This window comes from Formica exsecta, unplaced genomic scaffold (assembly GCF_003651465.1).
Source record: "Formica exsecta isolate Colony F162 unplaced genomic scaffold, ASM365146v1 scaffold475, whole genome shotgun sequence".
In the NCBI taxonomy this organism is placed as follows: domain Eukaryota; kingdom Metazoa; phylum Arthropoda; class Insecta; order Hymenoptera; family Formicidae; genus Formica; species Formica exsecta.
Genome location: NW_021851988.1, coordinates 214739 through 238775, shown reverse-complemented (window position 1 = coordinate 238775; position 24037 = coordinate 214739). Strand labels below are relative to the sequence as shown.

The 24037-nt window shown below is 37.1% G+C and overlaps 1 protein-coding gene across 4 annotated transcripts in view; it reads left to right on the top strand.

Annotated features, from left to right (window-relative positions):
• Positions 1–24037, top strand: part of LOC115241277 — a 264967-nt gene extending 240930 nt beyond the window's left edge. The window contains exons 6-16 of one of the 4 annotated variants that reach the window (XM_029816948.1): positions 1339–1472; positions 8610–8700; positions 12865–13113; positions 13983–14247; positions 14881–15337; positions 15725–15992; positions 16440–16812; positions 17020–17306; positions 17604–17846; positions 18063–18213; positions 20700–24037. In XM_029816948.1, coding sequence (XP_029672808.1) covers positions 1339–1472; positions 8610–8700; positions 12865–13113; positions 13983–14247; positions 14881–15337; positions 15725–15992; positions 16440–16812; positions 17020–17306; positions 17604–17846; positions 18063–18213; positions 20700–20977 — 2796 coding nt within the window. In that variant the 3' untranslated portion in view covers positions 20978–24037. Of the gene's footprint in view, positions 1–1338; positions 1473–8609; positions 8701–12864; positions 13114–13982; positions 14248–14880; positions 15338–15724; positions 15993–16439; positions 16813–17013; positions 17307–17603; positions 17847–18062; positions 18214–19034 lie in introns of all 4 variants that reach the window. The other 3 variants (XM_029816947.1, XM_029816950.1, XM_029816949.1) reach the window with 3 other exon arrangements.

Genomic DNA, 24037 nt, shown 5'->3' with positions numbered 1-24037 from the left:
ACTGCTTTCGGCACATTGGTCCGGCACAATTATTGATGGCACTTGGTGAGAGAGCGCGCGCGGATAGAGGAGTCCGGGCGGACCCCACAGACTCGCCACGCGATCCGGAAGGGCGCAATCAATGTAGCGTGCGGTGCTTCGATTTAAATTCATGAATAATTCCCTCCCGCACACTGTCTGCCTGCCGTTGCGACGCGGCGATCCGAAGATCGACGAGTTTTTCGGCCGACGTCGTCTCGCGCGTTTTCTCTCGGTCCACTCGCGGCCATCGATCCATCGGATTTCGCGAGGATCGGGTCGTCGGTAAATTTCGCCGAGTTTAGATTACGAACTAGATTTGGGCGTGATTCTAGCAAGAATTACGTGAACTCACTGTTCCCATTTGAATAATTTATTCGCAGACGACGATTACTCGTTATTTACATCATTAATCTATTCAATTAGTTATTTATAAATTGATAATGATATTAGTTATTTATTTTAATTGATAATGATATTAGTTATTTATAAATTAATAATGATATTAGTAATTTATAAATTGATAATAATAGAATTATACACAATTGATAACTTTCTAATTTATTATGTATAATGAACAGTCGCTGTCCAAATAATTTATTTTTCAGTATTTTCGAATAAAATAATTATACACTTGTCATCTATATATGAAATTGTATCTATAACTTTGTTATATGTAGAAAAAAATATTTTTTTTTATATTTGTGGAATATATTTATATTTTTTCTATATCACGGAAAATTTAACTGGTTGAAATTACATCGGTTTCAATCTGCTGCGAAAAATTCCGCTGATTGCCCGCCAACAATTTCGATCGCTTTCCCTCGCGATCGGGGGAAAATGAAAAGCGAACCAACGATCCAACAGTGATTTATTAATCTCGCCGCTCGTCGCACGTTACCACGAATAAATTATGACGAGTGCGCGCTGATTAATTACAAGTCAATTAACGTCCATCCTGCCCCCGCATCGGCGAAACGAATAACACGACAACGCACTGGCGTGTCCATCGTGCGACACTACGAACACTTTATTAAATCCGCCATTAATTAATCACACTCATACCGACGATACCTTTTCGCGACGCGCGATTGCTCGTATCGACGTCATTATTGCCGATTCATTATTCACGACTGTCGCAACGACGCCGTTTTTTTTTTTTCGTGCCCGACGCACGTTGCTGAATTTTGCATCGCCGTCGTTCCATCGTCGCGTTAATTACCAATTCCTCTCCCCCTTTCCATCCCTCTCCCTTTTATTTATTTTTTTTTTCGTCTACCTGGCTGCCATTAATAAATGTCAACGTTTGGATTGTCGCAGAGGGAGGCCACGCAACGAGATGTGGAACGAGAACGCCGGCAACGAATGGAGGCCGAAGCTCGGGTACGCGAAGCTACGGCTGAAGCTGAAAGAACACGCTCGAGAGTTCATCATCTTCAGAGAGAGCTGGCCAGGTGAGAAATTTCAAAGTTTAGCGCTTTCCAATAAAGAGTACGACAGAGAAATGCGAACATTATTAAAGCAAAAATCTTGCTGAATAATTTCGCTTTCTTTGATTTTCATCTCGTTCGTAAGATCTTTAGCCTTCCAAGTTCTTTGTTCGATATATTTTACTTCTTCTTTGAATGCAATTTTAGAAAATTATTTTTTCTTTATCTAAAAAAATTGATTATTTAATCTAGTTTAATAATCTTTGTGCATTTTTTGGACCATATTCTGGTGGCTAGATTTTCGAACAAGTATTTGTTTTGTAAAATAGATATATAACTCTCTTTCTTCAGCAAGAATGATATAATATAAATTAAAAGATATGTATAATATAATAAATAAAATAATGCAATAAATAAAATTACATAAATAATTTAAAATATAATTTGTTAATTTCTCAAATGCATAATAATAATCTTTCTTAAAGCGGCAGTTTTGACGGAAATTTTTTTTTTAAAGATACCTGAATCTTTTCTGGATGTGAATAAAAGTTTTATTTGGACATTCCCGATTTTTATCCGATTAACGCAAGCAAGAAGCGAAAAGGAACTGAATTAAAAATTGACAGTGATTATGAAGCCTCGACCAATAACGTGTAGCACAACGTGAAATCGATTTCTTCCCATTCTTTCGCGTCCTCTCAATAATCGTAGTATCGCGAAAATCACTTATTTCATCGGACCGCGCAGAGACGGCACTTTATTTCCAGCGTGCAGACCGCGCGCGCGATACATAAATATAAAAGTACCAGTGTAACGTATAAATAATGAGACCGCGCGCGTTTCCCACGCAATAACCAGCGGATCCTATGGTAAATCTTCGATATTGGCTCTCGTCCAACAACATACTGCAACCCACCCTAAATGATAAAACCTCCCTTTGCTTCTCCTCTTTGTTCCCCTCTTCCCCCGCTCCGATTTATTATTATGAATATCGAAACACTGTCGCGAGATACCGCGCGTTCGCGATGAAAAATTCGATAATATTGGTTAATTAAATCGTTTTCGTGTTAGAGAAAAAGAAGAAAAAATAATTTTTGATACTGAAAGTTATATTAACGATATGAAAATATATTATTTCCCCTGTCTTGTATTTTCTAGTATTTTAAAGATATAAATTCAGATTTTCAGAGAGAGAGAAACTCTCTCTCTCTCTCTCTCTGTTTATCAGCTTTGTTTTGTTAGATATTTAATAAATGCGTATATGCTAATACAATTTGAGAGAGATAAGTTAAGATATCAAATAAAACATTACAGATATTTTTAGAAATTATTTTAAATTTATATATATAATATAATATATAATATATTTTATTAATATTTATAATATAAATGTAATTTATATTAAAATATCTCTAGCATCGTTTCGTTTAATCGTTTTGTGTGTGTGTTCAATATTTTTCCAAATATACTTTTATTAATCCCTATAGGATATTCGAATCAATTTTATCCTTCTGGAGAAATGTTATTAGCGAACTTAAATGGATTTCTTTATCAAGGCTGTATACACGGATTGTTCGGCAAATTATTCGATAGATTAGCGCAGTTGATCCCGAAGGAGACCCCTCGTATATATTATTTCTGTCAAAACCAACGATACGTCTCGCCAAGTCCACGCTCGGAGAGCTTTTCAAACGCGGTCCTTTGATTCGGAACCATCGAGTAGACAGAAAAAAAGAAAAATCTTCTGACATTTTTTCCCAGGGATCAATAACATGCCGTAGAAATTAAACTGGCGACCCGACGACCGGACTTATCGCTCTCGACTGGCAATAGAGATCGCAGACCATTCCAATGTAGGATATGGCAAAATAACATACGCGGTGGTTCGGAGTCGCATACGAACGATTGAGCCAAAATATCGATAGTGCTTTTGTTCAAAACGATATTGTCATTGAACGATTAATAGTTCGCTTCAATTTTGATAGAAATACTTTTCTTTATATGAAATAGTTTTCGAGACTCTATTACTTGCCCGTGCCTTTTAGATATAAATTCAGATTTTCAGAGAGAGAGAAACTCTCTCTCTCTCTCTCTCTGTTTATCAGCTTTGTTTTGTTAGATATTTAATAAATGCGTATATGCTAATACAATTTGAGAGAGATAAGTTAAGATATCAAATAAAACATTACAGATATTTTTAGAAATTATTTTAAATTTATATATATAATATAATATATAATATATTTTATTAATATTTATAATATAAATGTAATTTATATTAAAATATCTCTAGCATCGTTTCGTTTAATCGTTTTGTGTGTGTGTTCAATATTTTTCCAAATATACTTTTATTAATCCCTATAGGATATTCGAATCAATTTTATCCTTCTGGAGAAATGTTATTAGCGAACTTAAATGGATTTCTTTATCAAGGCTGTATACACGGATTGTTCGGCAAATTATTCGATAGATTAGCGCAGTTGATCCCGAAGGAGACCCCTCGTATATATTATTTCTGTCAAAACCAACGATACGTCTCGCCAAGTCCACGCTCGGAGAGCTTTTCAAACGCGGTCCTTTGATTCGGAACCATCGAGTAGACAGAAAAAAAGAAAAATCTTCTGACATTTTTTCCCAGGGATCAATAACATGCCGTAGAAATTAAACTGGCGACCCGACGACCGGACTTATCGCTCTCGACTGGCAATAGAGATCGCAGACCATTCCAATGTAGGATATGGCAAAATAACATACGCGGTGGTTCGGAGTCGCATACGAACGATTGAGCCAAAATATCGATAGTGCTTTTGTTCAAAACGATATTGTCATTGAACGATTAATAGTTCGCTTCAATTTTGATAGAAATACTTTTCTTTATATGAAATAGTTTTCGAGACTCTATTACTTGCCCGTGCCTTTTTTCTCAGAATTTTAGGATTTTTTCCGCAAAATACCAGAAAAAAAACTACAGGATTAAATGTAGGATTAATGAGTGGAGTAAATGTAAAATTATCGTGACACACGAAATTTTCAGAGGTCTTCGCGTGATCTATACGAATTCTTATTCGTTTTGTACACGCGGTTCCCGGAAAGAATGGCCCGTCCAACCGTCATGCACCACGTAACACGCATGAGCGATGCGTGTACAGCAAATTGATATCTCTGTTTTACAGCGTGCAACGTGACATGATGCATTACAACCAGCCGGATACGTCGGCGTGACGGTTCTTTCCGCTGCCGTGAATGAATAATGACGTGTGTACTCATCTCGCCCTTATCCCTGTCCGTGTCCTTTACATCATTCCTCACGCCCTCTTATGCTCGTTCGCGATTTTTAATTCCGACGACAAATTAAAAGTTGCGACGCTATCGAATTTCAATCTTTCGGAGGCGCCGAACATGTCTCGCATTTAAAATCGCGATACTAATGTGATTCTTGCTGTATGTGTTAAAAATGTATAAAATGATAAAATATTAGAGTATAAAGTGAATAAGAGAGTATTAACATATGTTAATTAATATACGTTAAGTCTAATATAATTTTATATAAACTCTGAACATATATCATGCGATTCCCTTTAAATTAAAAGTTTAAGCTATTTCTTTTTTAAACAAATATATCTGTTAAAATCATTCGAAATTTATTGCCTTATAACGCGTTAACAAGAGCTTTTATTAAAAATTATCGATAGTCACGAATAAAAACGCGATACGTTCTCGTGGAACAGCAAATCTTCTGTATACATACTTTTACCGTTTTTTTCCCATCGTCGATATAAATCAGGACTCAAGTGTTCGCTCTAAAGTAGTTCGTCGAAAGTATTTTATGATAACAGCACGGTTTTACAAAGGGCCGACTGGGCCTTGGACGATACTTAAAATTCCAAGTTTCGGAGTCTCGGACTGTGCGTGCACCGTCCGCTCGATTAAACGTGATCTTTTGTTCCCACGGCGTTCACACGGTGGAATCTAGTCGCGCGATCGCGAGGCGAATTAAAAATGCGGCCCTCGTACTGGAGGCGGCTTTTTACGAGCCGGGGCCTCCGCGTTAGAGAGAAAGCGCGCGGCATTATTTTTACGCGGCCAGACACGAAATTGAATTTTCCAAGCCCTTTCGCCGGCGCGCCACTGTAGAGGGTCCTATTAACCACATGTAGAAACAATGCAACCTAAATAGCTGTACGAGCAGGCCGTGGAGAAATAGAATGTGGAAGGTAAGAGGATTTCGCTTCTCGGAATTCCTCTCGCATAGAGACATTTCGAAAATACATTTATTTGTGGTCGGCATAAATAATTCAAGTATTCAATGAAACAAATTATATAGCGAGTAAATGATAAATTCACAGCAATAATTAAATATCAAATCTATATTGAATGTATATAAAAAAAAATTCTATAGCGATATTTATTAAAAATACTAATTAAACAAATTTGTGTAAAAAAAATTTAGAAATAAATTTTATGTTGTATTCTTTAATTCGTAATAATGATCGAATATCGATTAAAAATTTATTATTAGAATGTAATCTTTCTAATGAATATACAGTAAAATATAGCAAAATGGAAAAAATGATACTGCAATCATGTAGTCATGTATAGTCATTAAACGATTTAAACGCAGTTTTTCGTTAAAGTCAAAGCAAGCGGATGCGAAGCCCAACTAGGTCCAACTATATGACAACCATTGTATTTGCGATGCGCGTTAGTTATTCCGCGCGAATGCGAAAGCAAACCGAGCGTTTTCGAAACGTTTCGCCGGAAATTAATCTCGCACAATCGGGTCGCAGAATCCATTCTACCGGCGTCGATGAGATCGTTACGGGGTAATTTTGAGGCACATACCCTGTGTATACGAATACACCGAACGTGGCGGAACGAACGTTAATTCACGACCGATGAAGTTTCGACGTGTCGTGACGGCGACGTATTAAACAGACGGACGGATCCCTCGCGTGTCGACGCAGAATCGTGTCCCAGCAGGACGCGCGTATAAAGCCAGCGGGCGTAACAATTTCCATATGATAATGACACCGACGACGCACAAACGACCACGCATCGCGTTAACGCGTCGTGCGCGACTCAACGGTGCGTTTGCGCCAATATCTGTTTATTCTGGCGAGTCTGAGTTTGCTAAACTAACACGTGCGTGTGCGTCGAGACGTGCGTGTCAGTATCACTCACGCGACTATCGACATGTGTAAACAGTAATTACAATAAGCGCGACCGAAAACCTAACGTCACCCTAACGTCACAGATTCGTTCTCGGAAACGGAGAACATAAATTTTATGTGTGAAATCTTGGCCCTTTTAAATGGAGATTTTCTAAATATATAATAAATTAAGAATAGAATAAAGAAAGAAATTCGTAATAAATTAAATAAAGAAGGTGGAAAGACGTCAAATGTGAATTTCAATAAAATAAGCGAGCACGTACATAATTAAATAAATATATAAAATAAAAAATTAAACAAATAAATTGTAGCAGAATCTTCAGAACAAATCAATCTACTTAGATCTTTTTGAATGGCTATATCCGAAATTAACCAGCGTCTTTTCGTATGCAATTCGATGCTACGCGGTACCTCGGAATCATCGTAATCGAATTTGCCGAGCAACAGTTGTAAATCATGAGGACCGGCTTGCTCGTGCCATGTGTTCCGAAGCGAAAACAGAGAGAAGTAGAAAAGCGGACAAGAGAGGGAGATCGAGGGAGCAGCGTTGCTTGGGGGAACTACACCCTCTGCTTTAAGGGTGCAGCAATTGCGAGCGCTACTTCGACGATCGATCGCGCTCTCTCGCACGGTCTCTCGTACTTCGCCTAACTAAAAATGTAAAAACGACAAATGGCGAAATACATTCGGTGGTGTTTGTAAAACTTTTTAAGCATGATGTATTTTAGAAATATTATATAACTGATTAAAATAACTGTGATAATTGGAAAAAAATTTTTAAGTATTAAGAATCGATAATTTTATAGTAATTATAAAATATTCTTAATATAATTTTTTAAATTTTGACAATGATAGAAATCTACGACGATATATTTCGCTTCATAAATATTTGTGTGGTGTGATCACATCAAGTTTATTATTAATTTAATAGAACAGATATCTGAGTTCTACTCAAGATAATAATAATCACGTTAGAATATATATTGAAGAATTTAAATAAGTGAGTATATATTACAGTAATCTTTATAAATTCTTTATATTTAGCTATCCAATTAGTGAGCGAAAGACAATTTCCCAACGCGAGTTGTGAATTTATCCTTATTAAATGTCAACGCGGAGTACAATCGAATTGAAACTCTCGCGCATAACTGGCTCCAAAGTTACTTCGCCAAGGACATAAGCAAGGATATCTGTCCTGTGGGGGTCCCCGATGGGAAGATGGAGGGTGTTGCCAGGCGCTGCGTCAACCTCTCGCTCGGTCTCCCTCGAAAAGCTTAAATCGGCTTCATATCTCAGCCGCGCCCTCGCATCTCTAATCAGATCATTAACCTCGCGGTGCGTACGCGCATGAGAAGGTTTGCCACACAAAAATTTTGATCTTTCGATTTACTTTTTTGTGAATGCCCTAGAAGAAGCTGGTTTGATACTAAGGAAATTATAATATTGGATAAAAAATACAAAATATATTTGGGAATAAAAAATAACAAGGTTTAAGTTTTGAATTTCACGTACAATCATCAAAAATATCTGCAAATATTTTTGTTTAAAAAAAGATTTTTTTAAATTGTGAAATTAAGCTTTTGAAAGAGAAAGAAAGAAGAAATATGTCTAATCCACAATTTTTAATATTTTATTTGTTCGAAAAGAAATTGTAGATTTATAGAGAATATAGAGTGGCATTTATAATTATAATTTAATTTTTATGTAGTAAAAACAAGATAAAAATAGATGAAGTCCGAAAGGAAAAAGAAAGATACTTTTTTTTGCCCGAGTTTATCTCGCGAGAGGAAAATCCTTCTCGTCGAAAGTGAAGCTCTTCGAGACCAAGGCGAGGTCGACGAGAGAGCAAATAAATTTCCCGGCAGTACAATAGAAAGCTACCGAGGAGGCTACCAGAATGGTCTCAATGGCTCATTCAATTAGGATCTTTTCAACAGGGATTAAAACCCGGGAGCTTCCTCATGTAGACGCATCTGATTTGTTGTTGCAGGATGGAGGAGTCGTCGCGGAGCTTGCTGCAACAAAAGCACCGGGCCGAACAGCTGAAGCAGGAGAAAACGGCACTCACACTTTCCTACGAGGTAAATAAAATTGTCTCTCGTCTAAAATCCTCTCTCGTGTGGAAGTTAAATAGCTTACTATTTCTTCGATTATGTAACTATTCTTTATTCGTAATCTTTATCATATATTTCAATATCATCATAAAAAAAAATTAAATACAAAAGTTTATTGTATAGTTTTTAATTTATGAATATTGATTAAATGGATGTATTGCAGTTTACGAAACGTATGATTTAGACTTTTTTATAAACGCGATGAGAAATGCTGCAACGCTGCAACGAACTTATATCCGGGATATCATCTCTTTGTCAATCAAACAGCGTGACATTACACGCGAGACAAACGATGTATGATAATCGCTGTTGATACTCGATCAGACGACAATCGTGTATTTAGGGAACATCGCGTATGTCGTCGTGGGAATTCGGTTCACGGTGGAAGCCGGGTATGTCGCGCGCGATGACAGTCCCGTAAAAGGTTTCCCCTTATCCAATAATACTGCTCTCCTTCACGGCAACGTGCCCTTATTGTATTTCACCGCATGAGCACTCGGCCTGGATTGTCCCGAGCATTGTTACAAACGCGAATTTAGCTCGGTTCTCATTATTAAACGTCAAGTAGCATACCCTGTCGCGGCAGCTTTTGTTCTCGTTTCGCGCACATCGCTTCGTATTATAAGGGTCGAGCGGTCTAATTTCTCTATCTCAGCTGCTTTTGTCAAAGATTTATATAATTCTTTTTCCTTTTGTCGAAAAAAAGTTTGTTTCATTTTGTTTTCTTTTCCGAAAGAATAATAAGCTATAAATATGCGACTTTCAAGAAAAATTCAAACGAAATGAAAAATATAATTCTAAAATAAATTATTTTATGAATGTACATCTTTACCTTCAATATCTAAATTTATAAATTGCCATATTTAAAATTAAAATAATTTTTCCTAATTTGTACAAATTCCATTTACATTATATATATCTCTTGTCAAATTTATTATTATAATTATCAATATGACAATTTTATAAAGAATGTGCATCTTCCACAGATAAATAATATCTAAAAAACATTCTGATCTCTTTTTCTAATATTTCTTTATATCCTTATCAATTTCAAAGTAATTTCCCTAGGTTTTAACCAAAGTTAAAAATTAATATGGTAATCGCTGCAATACACATGATTCGCGAAACGAAACTATTCTAGAATCGATGCCGCCATTCTACTCTAAAAAAATAGCATCGATAAAACGAATGCGAGCTTCCCGCGCGCTCTCGCTTTTCGTTTCCGCAATTCGCGAGCCTCGTAAAGCTCTCGCGGGCGATGATTTTCGGCGTAAAATGCGTATGCGAAGGCATAGGCAATAAAGGGAGGGAACAGTAAACGCGGACGTTTATACTGCCGATTCTTACGGCACGCGCGCTATCTCGTTCACGGGCGGTTTGCCCCTAAAAGAGTCGTACCGTACCGGGGGTATTCTCTCTCAACGCCTCCCTCCCCCTCCCCCGCGATAACAGCAGTAGCAGTAAGGGGAACGAGCGAGCGAGAGAAAAAAAAGGGAGAGAGAGAGAATATCGCCGTTCCCTACGAAATAACGTTTAATATCGATCGTCACTCGATCCCTGGGTTCAATGTCGACCCGCCACCGCCTGTCAATGACAAGCCGCGCAATCCCTACGGGAAGCGATGTATAACGTTATATCTGAATGCACGAGTGTACGTACTTCTATCGCTGCACGCGAATCGGTGACAATCTGCAAAAAATAGCCGAATCGAATGACAGGTGAGATCCAATAATGGAGACGCTGAGAATTGTGAAATTAATTTTTGAATGAAGAAAGAAATTGAAGAAACAACTAATCTTCAACTATAATATCCAATATGAAGAGTATATAAAATATTGTAATAAAGTTAAATATTATAATCAAACAAATTTCTTTCTCTTTCTATACATTTATAGAAATCTGTTGAGAAGGAAATTCGATCTCCATTAATGAGCTCCAAATCAACTGATTTTTTTATTACAAAAAAAAAAATAGATTCAAGATTAATCCATTTTTCGGATTTTGGGTTATTTCATCAAGTGGAACGTACATGAGAATTTCGAGACGCTCTGTGTCAAGAAGTAACGCACGTCGACGAGAATTCGCAGAAGGCAGACGGTCTGCATTTTTACTCCCCCTTAGACCAGGGAACGACAGAAAATCGTTGGTTTCCTCGCTCGGTGCGACGCGGAGGTGTGTTAGCGAGGGCCGACTGTTATAAATCAGACACACGCACCCTCTATTAGCACCCCTGTCCCCGACAGAGGTCTCCGCAGCCCTAATTCAACGTTAAACGCCTTTCTGCTAATAACGGCCGGTTATTATTACCGCGCTCGAGAACGCGAGTCGCGAACGGTTCGTCGTCGTCTTCGTCGTCATCGTCGGTAAACAATGTGCTTGATCGTTTGTCGAAACTTTTCCGACTTGTTTCCGCCGTTTAAAAACTCAAGTCCTGATTCGAGGCAAAAAGTAATAAGAGAAGCGAATGATCACGAGCCGCACCGAACGTAATTACTTCCATTCGAGGATGGAAGGAGGCCTGGTATATAGAGGCAGTGACGGGTTAAAGTTTTTAGAAGCCCCAGGTGCAAACTAAAACTCCTTATCCCTGATGATACTAAAAGTTATTAAACATTAAAGACATCTTTATCTTAAAAAGAGCGTATGAGCAATAGTGGTGTTTTAAAAAAAGATTTAAAAAAATATTCCACAAAATATAGAAGCATTTTTCAAGAATAAAATTGGAAAAAGTAGAACATAGACTCATATAATTATTATTATATATTTTTCATTAATTTCAAAAGCCGATAAAGCCGATAAATTAAAAAATATTTATAAAATATAATTTTTAATAATTAATTAAATCAAAGAAAAAATAAAAATGCGAATGCCTAAATGCATCTGAAGTCGTTATTCACATGTACTTTCGCGAACGGATAATTTAAGAAGCAAATGGCAATCGTCACGAATGCCACGGCATAATTACATCCATTTAAGAATAGAAGTAAGAAGATACACTCGCGAATGTTCCAGGTATTTTAATAATGGATAATTTAAGAACGGGTTCCCCGTTCTGTAATGAGACCGTTTGCCGAGATAATTGCGGAAACAGCCGTTTTACTTTGAACGAAGTATTTAAATCTCCGCGATCCGACCGGTCAATTTTTCTTTCCTATAGTGACCGAGTTAAAAACACGAACATGATCTTTAACACCCAGGAGTCAAGGAGCGACCACGACAAGTGAGTCACTCAGGCTTGATAGGATCGAAACAATCCATTAGCGCTTAATTTTAACGACTGTCGGGAATTGAGCTTTAACGCGTGCTATAACGTGTGGGATATTTATGGAGCACTTCTGGCCTTCGTCGGCTCGCAATTTTTTACTTTCACGCCGAGATTATGATCGTGTGTGAATGTGCTTTAAATAGGATTAGAACTACCGAATGTACACTCAAAGTATTCACCGCGAGTAATATAATTTATGTCTTCAATTTATAGATCAGGAAATCTATCAAATCTTGTTTTAGAAATTAAAACGTCCGGAAATTAAAAATCGCCTTTTATATTATATAATTTTGATATTTAATAAAATACAATACATAGAAAATATCAAATAATTGTAATATAATTTTGAAAAAATATACTTTTATAAACTGATCTCTAAACTTTAGCTTTATATTTTTTTTCTCGATAATTTTAACTAAAATTTACTTCAGTAAAATATCCAGAGTTTCATCGTTAAAATGTTTAATATTTCAAAGTAAAACCTTACGTATATTTCATGTTCTAAAAGTGCCAACAAGAATAATAATTATTATATTCAATATTAATTAATTAAACAATAATTATGATAATGTCGTATTAATGAACTAATAGTAACAATAAAAATAAAGTAATAAAATCCTCAGATTATACATTAATATATTGTTATATTGTGTTAATAAAATGTTAACTGGGAAACATAATCCTCTCACTGTTATAATAAATTCCACATTATACTAATCATTGTACATATTATTACGTTGCGTTAGTAAAATATATTTTTATAGCTATAATTATCCTACGTTGTTATATGTAACATTTCGTGTAATTGGAGACACCGATCGGATACGAATACGATAATTTTCGCGTGTCGCACGCTTACTTTGCAGGCACGCGTGCACCAGTACCAGGCGCAGATATCGAAGCTACAGCTGGAGAACGAGTCGATGCGAGGTCAGCTGCGCGGTCTCGAGGCAGCGTGCGCTGGTGAAGTGCATGCCGCGCTCGTGGCACGTCTGGCGACCCTGGAGACGGAGCACGCGGCCCTGGCGCGGGACGCCGACGCTCAACGTCGGCAATACGAGCGGTGCCTGGACGACGTCGCCAACCAGGTGGTCCGCGCTCTCCTATCCCAAAAGGTTCATCGCTATGCTCTCGTTACCACACTTCCTCTCTCTTTTTCTCTCTTTTTCTCTCTCTTTCTGTCTCTTTTCATACTTTCCGAACAGCTCGCATCCGCTACTACGCGTAAAGACGCGTACTTTATGAGGACTATTACATAGGATGCAAAAGAATTATAATGTCTTTAAATTTTGAAATTATCTAGAAAATTTGGAAGAGAAATTTCTATAAACACATATAGTTTCGGAAAGACTTTTCTTTTGCGTATTAAGTTGAAAAAATACAACTTTGAATTTTGATTTTCATAGAAGAGAAAAGATTCTTTACTTTGTTCTATTCCATATTTTATTTAAACGAATTTTAGCGTCCGATTAATTTTTTGGTAGTTTTTTAGCATCCTATAATGTAATATTTAATCTCTCATTTGTAGAAGAACGCGCTAATGTCGTTCGGGAATATTAATCCTTTGAAGACTCGAGGAGTAATGCCAAAGGATATGTTTTCGCTGATATTATATGCTATTTCTATTTTAAAGAAATAAACAGTTTAGAAAAAAAGTACATAATTGATATATATCTTCATAAATATAGTAAGCATTTTTTTAATACGAATATTAAATGATTAATATGTTTATTAATATTAAAATAAATATTTAAATTTTGCTGTGATATACAGAGACTAACTCAGTCTGTTATATTATTATACTTCGTTTTGCTTAAGTTGATCAAGCATATATTTATTTTTATCAGTTTCACTTAAAAAATATCGTCTTAAAAGGATTAATCCGCCGCTAACATGCTTCTCCCTACCTGCTAATATGCTTCTTATAACAATATCACCAAGAAATCTGATAAGAGTGCTAACGGTCAATTGGTTATCTTTTCAGGGTCTCAGGGAAGAAATAGGCGCATTGCAAAGACGTATACGAGAGCTCGAGGCTCAGAACCGAGCACTGTCGGGAATCCTGGCGCAGGCTGCCAGTCCCGGAAGTCCCACCGAACTGATTCAAGGAATTCTTGAGGCCGGTCCGGCTGCCCTGGTGGCCGCTTTGGGCCTGGACCCTTCTTGGGTACCTCTGTCGAGGCCGCGTTCCCTCAACTTACAGATACCCGTGATGGCGGCCACTAAGTGCCGACGCAACAGACCTCTTGGTATTAATCTTTCATTATGATTAACATTTTGTCTCGTAAAAAGTTAAGTGTATTTAAAATAGATATAATTAAATTTTAGATAGACCGTTTTGAAAATTTTGTTTATCAAATTGTATTAAATGCATGGCAGGATTGAATATAATCCATATCAAAAAGTGAAATTTAATATTTGCAAATAAAAATTAAATAAAATTGCAACTGCTAATTTCATAAAAATCCTCTATCAACCCAGCTTTATATTTTCTTTTATGATTTCGTTTCTCGATTCGATATATTTTTCAGAATAAATTGCACTTTGCAATCGCGGATACTTTATATTCTGTAAATTGTAGATCACATTATTACAAATGTCACATATTCCTAATTCATACACGCATCCAAATTGTTATGTAAGAAATTGAGAAATTAAATACAACCCATCCATAGTGGACTCTTAATTTTAATAATCTCTCTCTAAATCCTCAAGTTTCTCGCTCTTGAAATATCGATATTCTACTATGCTTTAGATGATGTTGAACATCAATAATGAAATACAATGCAACGCGATAAGATAAAACCGCGACATGCCTATTTGGAATTTCCTAAATTTTGGGGACTACTTGATTTGGGACTACTTGACCGAAACGTTCGCAGCGCAAAAACCCTCGGAGGAGGAGGGCAGCGAGAGTCCGGAGAGCGGTAATCGCGACGAGGGTTATTCGACCATGTCGAGCGACGTTCAGGGCGAGGGCACGCGTCAGGAACCATCCGCGCGCGGCCTCGAGGATTTGAAGGAGGCCACCGACGAGACCGAGGCCGACGTGTCGCCGGACGCGCGTCTCGTCGCCCTCGACGCTGGCGATCCGGACGTTCTCTTCCTACCTCTGAATCTCACGGTGGGCATCAATCCGCGCCACAGTTATCCGCCGACCAAGGATCTGCTACCGTATCAGCACGTGATGCGCAGCTTCTCCGACAGTCATCTCTGCCTCAAACTCACCACTACCGCGAATTTCACACCATATAAGCTGCCCAGTCCCGTGGGCTCGTCCTCCCTCCTACTGGTAGAGGAGGAGGGCTGGGACGCCGAGTACGTTCAACAATGGCTCAGGTTTGTTCGCGTATAATTGCTGGATTATGATGGCTTGATTAAGGAAACGAGGAAAGCGGAATGAATAGAGAATATAAATCTCCTTTGATATAAATTTTCAGTTCTTTTTAATGTGTTATTCGACTATAGTGCTATGCAACTATGTTGCTTCACGTGTCATTAATTAGTTTAGCATATTAATAAAAAATTCGCAAAAATATTTCGAAGATACATGCAAATTATGTTCATATATTTATTTATAAAATTCGCGTTACGATATATAACAATGCACGTATTTTACGAAACCAATCAAGTCGAAAGAAATCGTATTCGCTTCTCTGGAGTCGGTAGATTACAGACACTCGTCGATTGAACGTAAAACTGATTAGATCTCTACGCGGATTTCAGGCTCGATGACAGTAGAAGCGCGCAACAGCATCGGGACCTACTCGAATTGGAGTACGACAGAGCGGAGCTGGAAGATTGGAGCTTCTCCCTGTCCACGGAGGACCTCGTACAAAATGAATCCGCAATGTGGAAGGAGCAACCGACTGCTACAAACACGCCCGCTCTGCCGGCAATCAAGGAGCATAATCTCCTGGAATTGGAGGAGGACGCGAACGAGTGTCTGTGGAACGGCGCGAGCTATCTCGCCGATAGAACCGGGGGAGAACTGGTACGTTTATCGATTGCACGCGATATCGATAGAGAGTTCTGTGACGCGTTCGCTTAGTTACCAAAATAATAATATTACTTATGCGGAAATTTTAGTTCACCAAAGTTTAATTAATGCTAATGAATGTAAACGCGTATACTATATTATTTCACAAATCAAATGTTTATTATTATAATTTTTTAAATTAATATTTAATATTGAAAATATTTGCTCAATTATTAATTGAATAATTATTTTTGCTTGCCTATTATCTGTTCATATTTAAAAATTTTTAAATTATAAGGTGAGTTTTTTATATTTTATCGGAAAAAATATAACAAAACATCCAAAATTGAATTATAATTATAAAATCAACCTTATTTGATACGTTTATGTGTTTTTTTTCGAAATATATCCTTTGCAAATAAAAAAAACTTTCAAATGATAATTTTCTATTTCCCATCCTAGGTCGCGCTTTTAATGGATGCGAGAGCGACCGGACCCTGGCCATACGCTTCGAGTCCCGGTGCGTCTTGGAGCAGCGAGGAAGGGGTCTTGGAAAATTCAAGCAAACGTTCATCAGCAGCGTTGTCCGGCTGCAGCGACGATCCCGATACTCCGTCAATCGGCACCGACTTTACCAGAGACTTTTATCGGCTAGTAAAGTTCGAGAGCACCAAGAGCTTAGCTAGTACATCGTCCAGGAGCGGCAGACCGCCGCCGGATAGAGAACAAGCACTTCAAAGCGTCTTATCTTTTATTGCCGAGCAACAGATGTATCTCGCGGAATTACCGAACAATCCCGTGGAACCGCATAACATCATGTCTCATTCGGCCGAAGGTAGGTTCCGATTAGTAATATAATTAGTCGTATCTACTATTAAATTCGAAAAATCGCATTATCCATTTTCCACTCAAATTATCGTCGACATAATTATAATAAGAAAAGATAAAAACAATTGAAAAATATTGTTTAACATAGCGATAAAAGATTGCGAAATGTCAAATACTAAAAAGTATTTAAAGAGGTTCTGAACGGTAGTTACAGAAGTGGGCACTAACAAAAGTGATTCCGCGGGAGAGGCAATGGTCATGGAAATGGAAGGATCATGCGTCCAAGAAAGTAGCGGCAATACCGGAAACGCGATCGAAACGAGCAGCAACGATGAGCTACTCGATCAGATACAAGTACCACCGTTGGCACCCGAGGAGAGGATTGTAAGTGCCGTCTCGTGTAATGGCGGCATCTCGTATACAACGGTAGCGCCGTCGGAATTGGGAGCCGTTCCCGAGGAAGATGAAGAGGTCGCGACTTCCTCTACGCCCAGTACAGTTGTAAGTTCTTCAAATAATACACGAGTTTACGGGAAAAAAGAATTTTCAAAGAGTAATTTGTATAATTATTTATATTTTTCTCTTTTGTAAAAAAATAATTTGTTCGCCCATACGAAACCTTGCTGGTATTTATTTTGCTTAATGATTTTAATATTAGTTATCAATATAATATTGTTTTAATAACGCTATGATAATATCGGATTAGTATTAATTTATATTTCTGTATTTATAAATAAAATCAGTATTTTATTTTCTAGTAAAATGCCTTGCTGTAACGATTGCGTAATATTCACACAGGTAAGCCCGGCGCGAGCAACTCTTTTCGTGGAGGGTAGAGATCGAACATTAAGTTTTCACGAGCGCGCCACGTCCAAAGATGTTATAGACGAGCTGAATCGTATGATTCGGAAGGGCGAGGATCACACTAACGCTATCACTAACAACGAATCGCAGGTAGTGCTAGAGAAACTGGATCTCGCTTGCTGCTGTCCGACAGGATGGGTTCACGTTGAACGCGATATTGACTTCACCGACCCTAAAGTAAGTTACCCGTCGAAATACAAAATTCCAATCATTAATAAATTTCAAATAAGATAACTAAATAATAATGCATTCGATAAAATAACTATTTGTTCTATCTATTTGATGAAATAATTATTTTTGAATTAAAATAAAAGATTTTAAGAATAAATTGCTTCACTTCATTATCGCTATGTTTTTATTTTCACACAAAAACGCAATTATATTTCCGTTTAGGCCAGAGCCAATCTCTTAGATGTGATGTTAGCAAGCAGCGAAAGTTCCTCGGCGACATCGAGCAGCGGTTCGGCGGGCAGTGATTCGGGGGATGAACCACCTGATTACCGCCACTTGCATAGATTACATCGGTACCGACGACAAAAGAAAGGTATTTGTCCCTGGGTGGTATCTATTCTTAAGTAAACACTTTTATTGTGCCGTTTCCGCGCATCACCATTCACCACCTTTTCGCAAAACTCATAATTTTTAACCTTACACGATCTTTATCAATCTCAATGTCTAACGCTTTCTATCGAGAACCATTCTCATTACGCTTTTCTTTTGAAATTTTCACGAAATTTACTAATCGTTAGTGCTGAAAGCTTGAAGCTAAAGTATTCGATTAACAAAAATCTAGCGTATATATTACCTATATACAGAATATCTAAATCATCATTTTGTACGCAATTCAATTTAATAGATAAGATCAAAATTGCTACACTGATTTTACATCAGACACAGATTTTAGTTTATATAAGAGCTAATATTTTAATTCTTAATCAATTTCGTATTATTCTTATAAGATTTACACATTATGTGCTTTATTCAAAAAAAACTATTTTATCATTATTAAATCCCAAAGAAAAGCCATAAAATAATAAATTAGATATTCTGAGACGTATAGCCATATATTGTGAAAGAAAACAAGCTCAATATGACTCTTTAGAAAATTCTGTGGGTGGTGTGTGAGCAGCGCTTGCTTTCCTAAGCTTAAGATGGCAACACGTCTACACTATTACACCATCTCGTCACAATTGACACATTCGAAACTGACGTCGCACCGTCACACGTCGTATCATGCACTCATTTTAAGGCTTTATTCTTGTCTACTCGATACTAGCAATCAACACGGTACAATCACAGTACAATTCACGCTCGCGCCTAGTAGCCCTTTCGCTGTACATAGCCTTTTCCATATTTTCTGTTCAGATGGTAGCTCCTACGCGGTGTGCTTTGATTGTCACAAGAAAAGCTACGTAGTTCGGCTTAGTGACGATCAATTTCTATAAAAGCGACATGACCAATTGGGAGGAATACATTGCCGCGCCGGGGAGCCTATTTCGGCCTGAACTGAACCAGTGTACGCCCACAACGGACTTATACGATTGGTTTATGCTAACAGAATTATTAACCGGCAAAGAAAACGTTCCTGGCGTAGTGCCTTCACGCAATTCCAACTCTCTTCGTCTCGATTACGTATATTTGCGTGACCTATTTGGCACATACATTACCGTCCGAAAGTCTTGTGGACAAAATACAAGGGTATATTAAGTATAAAAGACTATTGATAATATATATAGAATCAAATAGACATATAAATCAAATGGCATACAAGGAGATTATTGTGTGTAATCAAACGTAGTGCAATTATTTAAATGTACTAGTTTTATGGATAATCAAAGAGAGATGTGTATATAACTATCTTCCTAGAAAAGTGCAAATATAATAAAATTTAAAATATCCAATAAAGACTTTTAGACGAGAATGCAAATTGGTGTGCAAATGTCATTTAATGTCTTTCCAAAGTAAAAAAGTACGGCGCAATATAAGACAGATATGAACGTTACGTGTATCCTGTATTATAAAATGGAATAGTTTATCACACGTGGAATTGCGTCAGGGTAGATCGAGAATAATTACTTTCTCTCTCATTGTATTGCGAGCGAATCAACAATTTTCAAATCTTATTGGCATGTGCAAGACCGTTTCAGCATCTTCATCTTCCTTTCTGACCGCTTCATTTCATTATACGTCTGCCTATATTTCATCATTAATCTCGCACTGTCGATCATTTTTAATTTAGCAACGTGAAATTAACCTATTCGAATGGATTCCTTTTTCCCGACTTCGTAACATGTAACATGTTTAATTACATATTAATGCGATTTTAATTAATTTATCATTTTCGAGCGAATCATAATCATGTCATAAAGTAGATTGGACAAATAACATGCGACAATTTAACACAAAAAATTTGTCATAAATTAATTACATGCAAATTTTAGAACTTTAATTCCTCAAATTGATATTTTTATAAATATAAAAAATATATACATAATTGTTATATTTTAGTTTTTACTGGTTATTTGGCAAAAATAATTCAAGTGCCACGTTTCAACTTGCATTAAAAAATTTGTGATAATTTAAAGCTTGAAATTAAAATAAAAATAATTTTTAGGAATGTTTACATGACTTTTGTCTATTATAATATATCGTACGCGCGTACAATTTGTCCAATTTACATCGTCCATTCGGTCGTGCACCCGCCAAATGCCTAAATTCCGAATAAAAAAAGTCCACGGAAGAAAGAGGTGTAACCGGTGCGGTGAAGCGACGGTGGAAAGCGATAGGCGATATATACGAACGGATAGAGGGGTCGTAAAAAAGAGAAAGAAGGAAGAGAAAGAGGATGAGAGAGAGAAAGAGAGAGAGGGAGACGTGAATACGTGAGAGTGCTAAGCCGAGCTACTCTGTGTCTGCTAGAGCCGGTATAGAGAGAAGAGAGAAAGAGAAAGAGCGCAAAATCGAGTCGATCGAGTGAAGTCTGAGAGCAGCATCTGTTGACCCGCTGCTGTGTGCCCTTGGTTTCTTCAGCGTCGGCGGCCCAGGCGCACCGCGTCCTCCGGTTGCCATCTACCTGGGGCTCGTCCCGGCCATCGATCATCGGCCGCGGCGATGACTTCTTCGTGCGCTACGGGGACAAGGAACGCGAGGCGGTGGCTTCCTTCGACTTCCTCGACGAGTTCGTTGCGGCAACGATGGCGGCCCCCTCCTCCTCGCTCGGCTCGGACGGCAGCCCCCTCGACCTGGATGATGACCTGGCGCCGTGTGTCGATCTCAACAGCGACATCATGAAGCTTTCGCCACTTTAGGGATGAAATACCGGGCTGATTTCGTAGAACGCGCAACGATTTCCTAGATGCGCGCGCGCGCAAGCCTTTTCTAAGTAAAAAAATCAGTCCAACTGTCTTAATCTTTTTGATATCAGAAAATCTAGCTTTGTTGTAATTCTTTTTCGATGAAAATTTTTCTTTTTTCAAATGTGTTAAATTCTCTATTTTTACTTTTAACATATGTATAGAAACGAGAAAATTATAATTTTAAATCGTATTTCTTCAAAGTTTGAAAAAGAATACTGCACGGCTTGCGATACTACTAAATGCAGCATCATCGTAAGTTTGCTTCATGATCACGCCAATTATAGCGAATCAAAATGACGAACCACTTGGTGGTCTGATCCTATTTAATGCAGTGAAAGATAAAACGATAAGTAACTATTCGCCACCGATGTTATATTATTCTTTCGTCATCGACGAAGATCAATTATTTTGAAATATTAGGCCAATATCTCGTACACCACGTGAACGTTATTCGTTTACGATGAATAATAAGGACGAAACATTATTTTACAATGTTTTCGATGCCGCGTTTCGAGTCTTGAAATTTCGTATAATCGTGTGGATTTTCTTTTATCACATGATATAATCGAAAAACTCAAAACGTCGCGTATCGAGATAAATTAACGGTTTAAGACAAGTGTTTATCTTGTCTCTTTTTTCTGCGAGCTTCCTCTTACTTGAGATACAAATAATCCTATAGTACAGTCGAATGTAAAACAGAAAAGTAAGAAATCAATGACAGTAAATTGATCCAAATCAGATCCAAATTGGATTCAAATTCCTAGCTTTCCTAGATTCAGGCTGACTCCTAGTTGGAATCCAGCCTGCAGATCGAATTAAATAGGGCAACATCTATCTCTAATATTCGTTTTCAGCATGCAGTCCAAATACATAAATTTTGTGTTACATTCGCGCTGTGCTTTGGTGCGCTAAATAAAAAGGATCTACTAATGGGTATGTGCGGATAAATATTAGTCAAAGAATTAGCGATAAGGATATGTAAGTTGTAGTCGACCTGTGACATTAAAATAACGTGTACGGCGGGCACGAATCGCCACGATTGGAAGGCCCTCGAAGGAATGAACGCACACTAGCGTCGTAGATATAGCTGTAATCTTTTTACGAATATTTCGGATATTGTATATCACGGTTGTTACAAAGAGCAGGATCTTTCTGATAGCTTAAAAAAGAAGATTAGGCGACAAGATTCTTTTATAAATATTGGATTCGTCAGGAAATATGTTATGCATAATAGCTGAATTTTTTTTTGCAGTGAATTAAGAGACGTAATTATCGTAATAAAACAAAGATTCAATGTTTGATAAATTATAAATCCAATATTTTATAATTAGGATTTTTTAAACTGAGAATTGAATAATTCCGACAAACTCCGCGAATTTAATATTTGTGAAAAAAACTATGAAGAAATTATTTAATTGGCGCTAAACTGTCAGAGATCTTGAATGTGATTAAGAGAAACGTCGTTTCCATCGAGGATGGTGCATTTTAAACGACACAGGCTGTCATTGAATCATTGTGATGACTTCCGGGAAAATATATGTCGCAGCGCGGTCACCTTCCAAAGTGAGCTTATAGAGCGTAGATTAAGAGGTAGTAGTGTCGATTTTCTATGAACCGTTAGATATTTTATACTCCTTTACTCCCTCCTCTTACCTTCCCGTCGTCAATCGTCAACGAGCGTCGAAAGATTCGCGAAGATCGTTAATCGATAATTCGGTCTATGCGCGACGAACTATTTTCTTCTGTCCTTAGAGATATAAGAACGTAAACGAGCCTGTAAATTTCGCTTCCGAACTTTGTAATATAATAGATTGTGAGAAAGAGCGAAAGAGAGATAGAAAAAGGTAATCTTGCGTAGAGAAAAAAAATTGACAAAATAACGATTATTTTGTCGGATGAACGAAAGGGGCACTTCGGTGTAATTTGTACGAAAATCGTCGCTTCGAGGCGACACTTGAGTAATGCGTTTGGTCGAATTATAGACATAATATCATTAGTGTATACGTAAGTTTAAGGTAACGATAGAGATCAAGATTATTTTACACGTAGTTGTATACCTGTATGACAAGAATACGAGGATCAATATTCAAGGTGGAGACGAGGCTGCATGGACTTTGAAAGTTGTCCTACATTTGCTCGCGTTGCTACTGTTCTAGTCAAGCAAGTGAGATCATCAATTAATTTTAACAATCTTGTCAATTTTATCAATACACTACATTGTATAGTGTATTGATAAAAATGTATCTCCTCGTTCATTGAACAAACATTGAGATATAAAAAAATATTTGAATAATTTGAAATGAAATTTAACCCACAGAGGATCTCATCCGGACTCTGTAATACATTTCATCTTCTTTCAGATAATATTTAGCAAATCTTTAAAAAAATAACTTAGAAACTATTAAATTATCCTTGTGATATATAATTAATACCTTATACGATCACGATCATATATACATATATTACTGTTATTATTTATTAAATAAGATACGTATCTATTAAATGATGAAAAAATTTCATTGACAATTATGTGAAAAAGAATGTATTTTCTAATTTATGCCGATTAATCAGTGCTAATTAGCAGCTATCTTAATACGCAAGGTTACTTCCGATAAAATACGCTGTTGCTATGTTAATTTAAATCAAGAGAAAAAATATCGTAATTTATTTTAGTCATTATATTTTAATCCTAATAAAATGCAAAACCGGTTGTAAAAGAGAAAAATTCTATTTCTAAGGAAACAACTTTCGTCCTGCAGCCTGAAAATAATAGACTAACGACATAGCTTTAAGATGTTTGTAAGTTTTACCTGGGGACCGTACGGCCCCACCTTTATTCCCGGTCGCAGTAGCAGCAAAGTCAAATGATAATCGCGAAATGAAGAGAGACTTTTGCTGAACGACACGATGTACATAGTATGTATTATAGCTCAAAACGCAGATGTAAGCAATCCTCTCTTGAACTTAATAAATAATGACAATATATGAACGTAAAAAAAGCATTTGTCACTT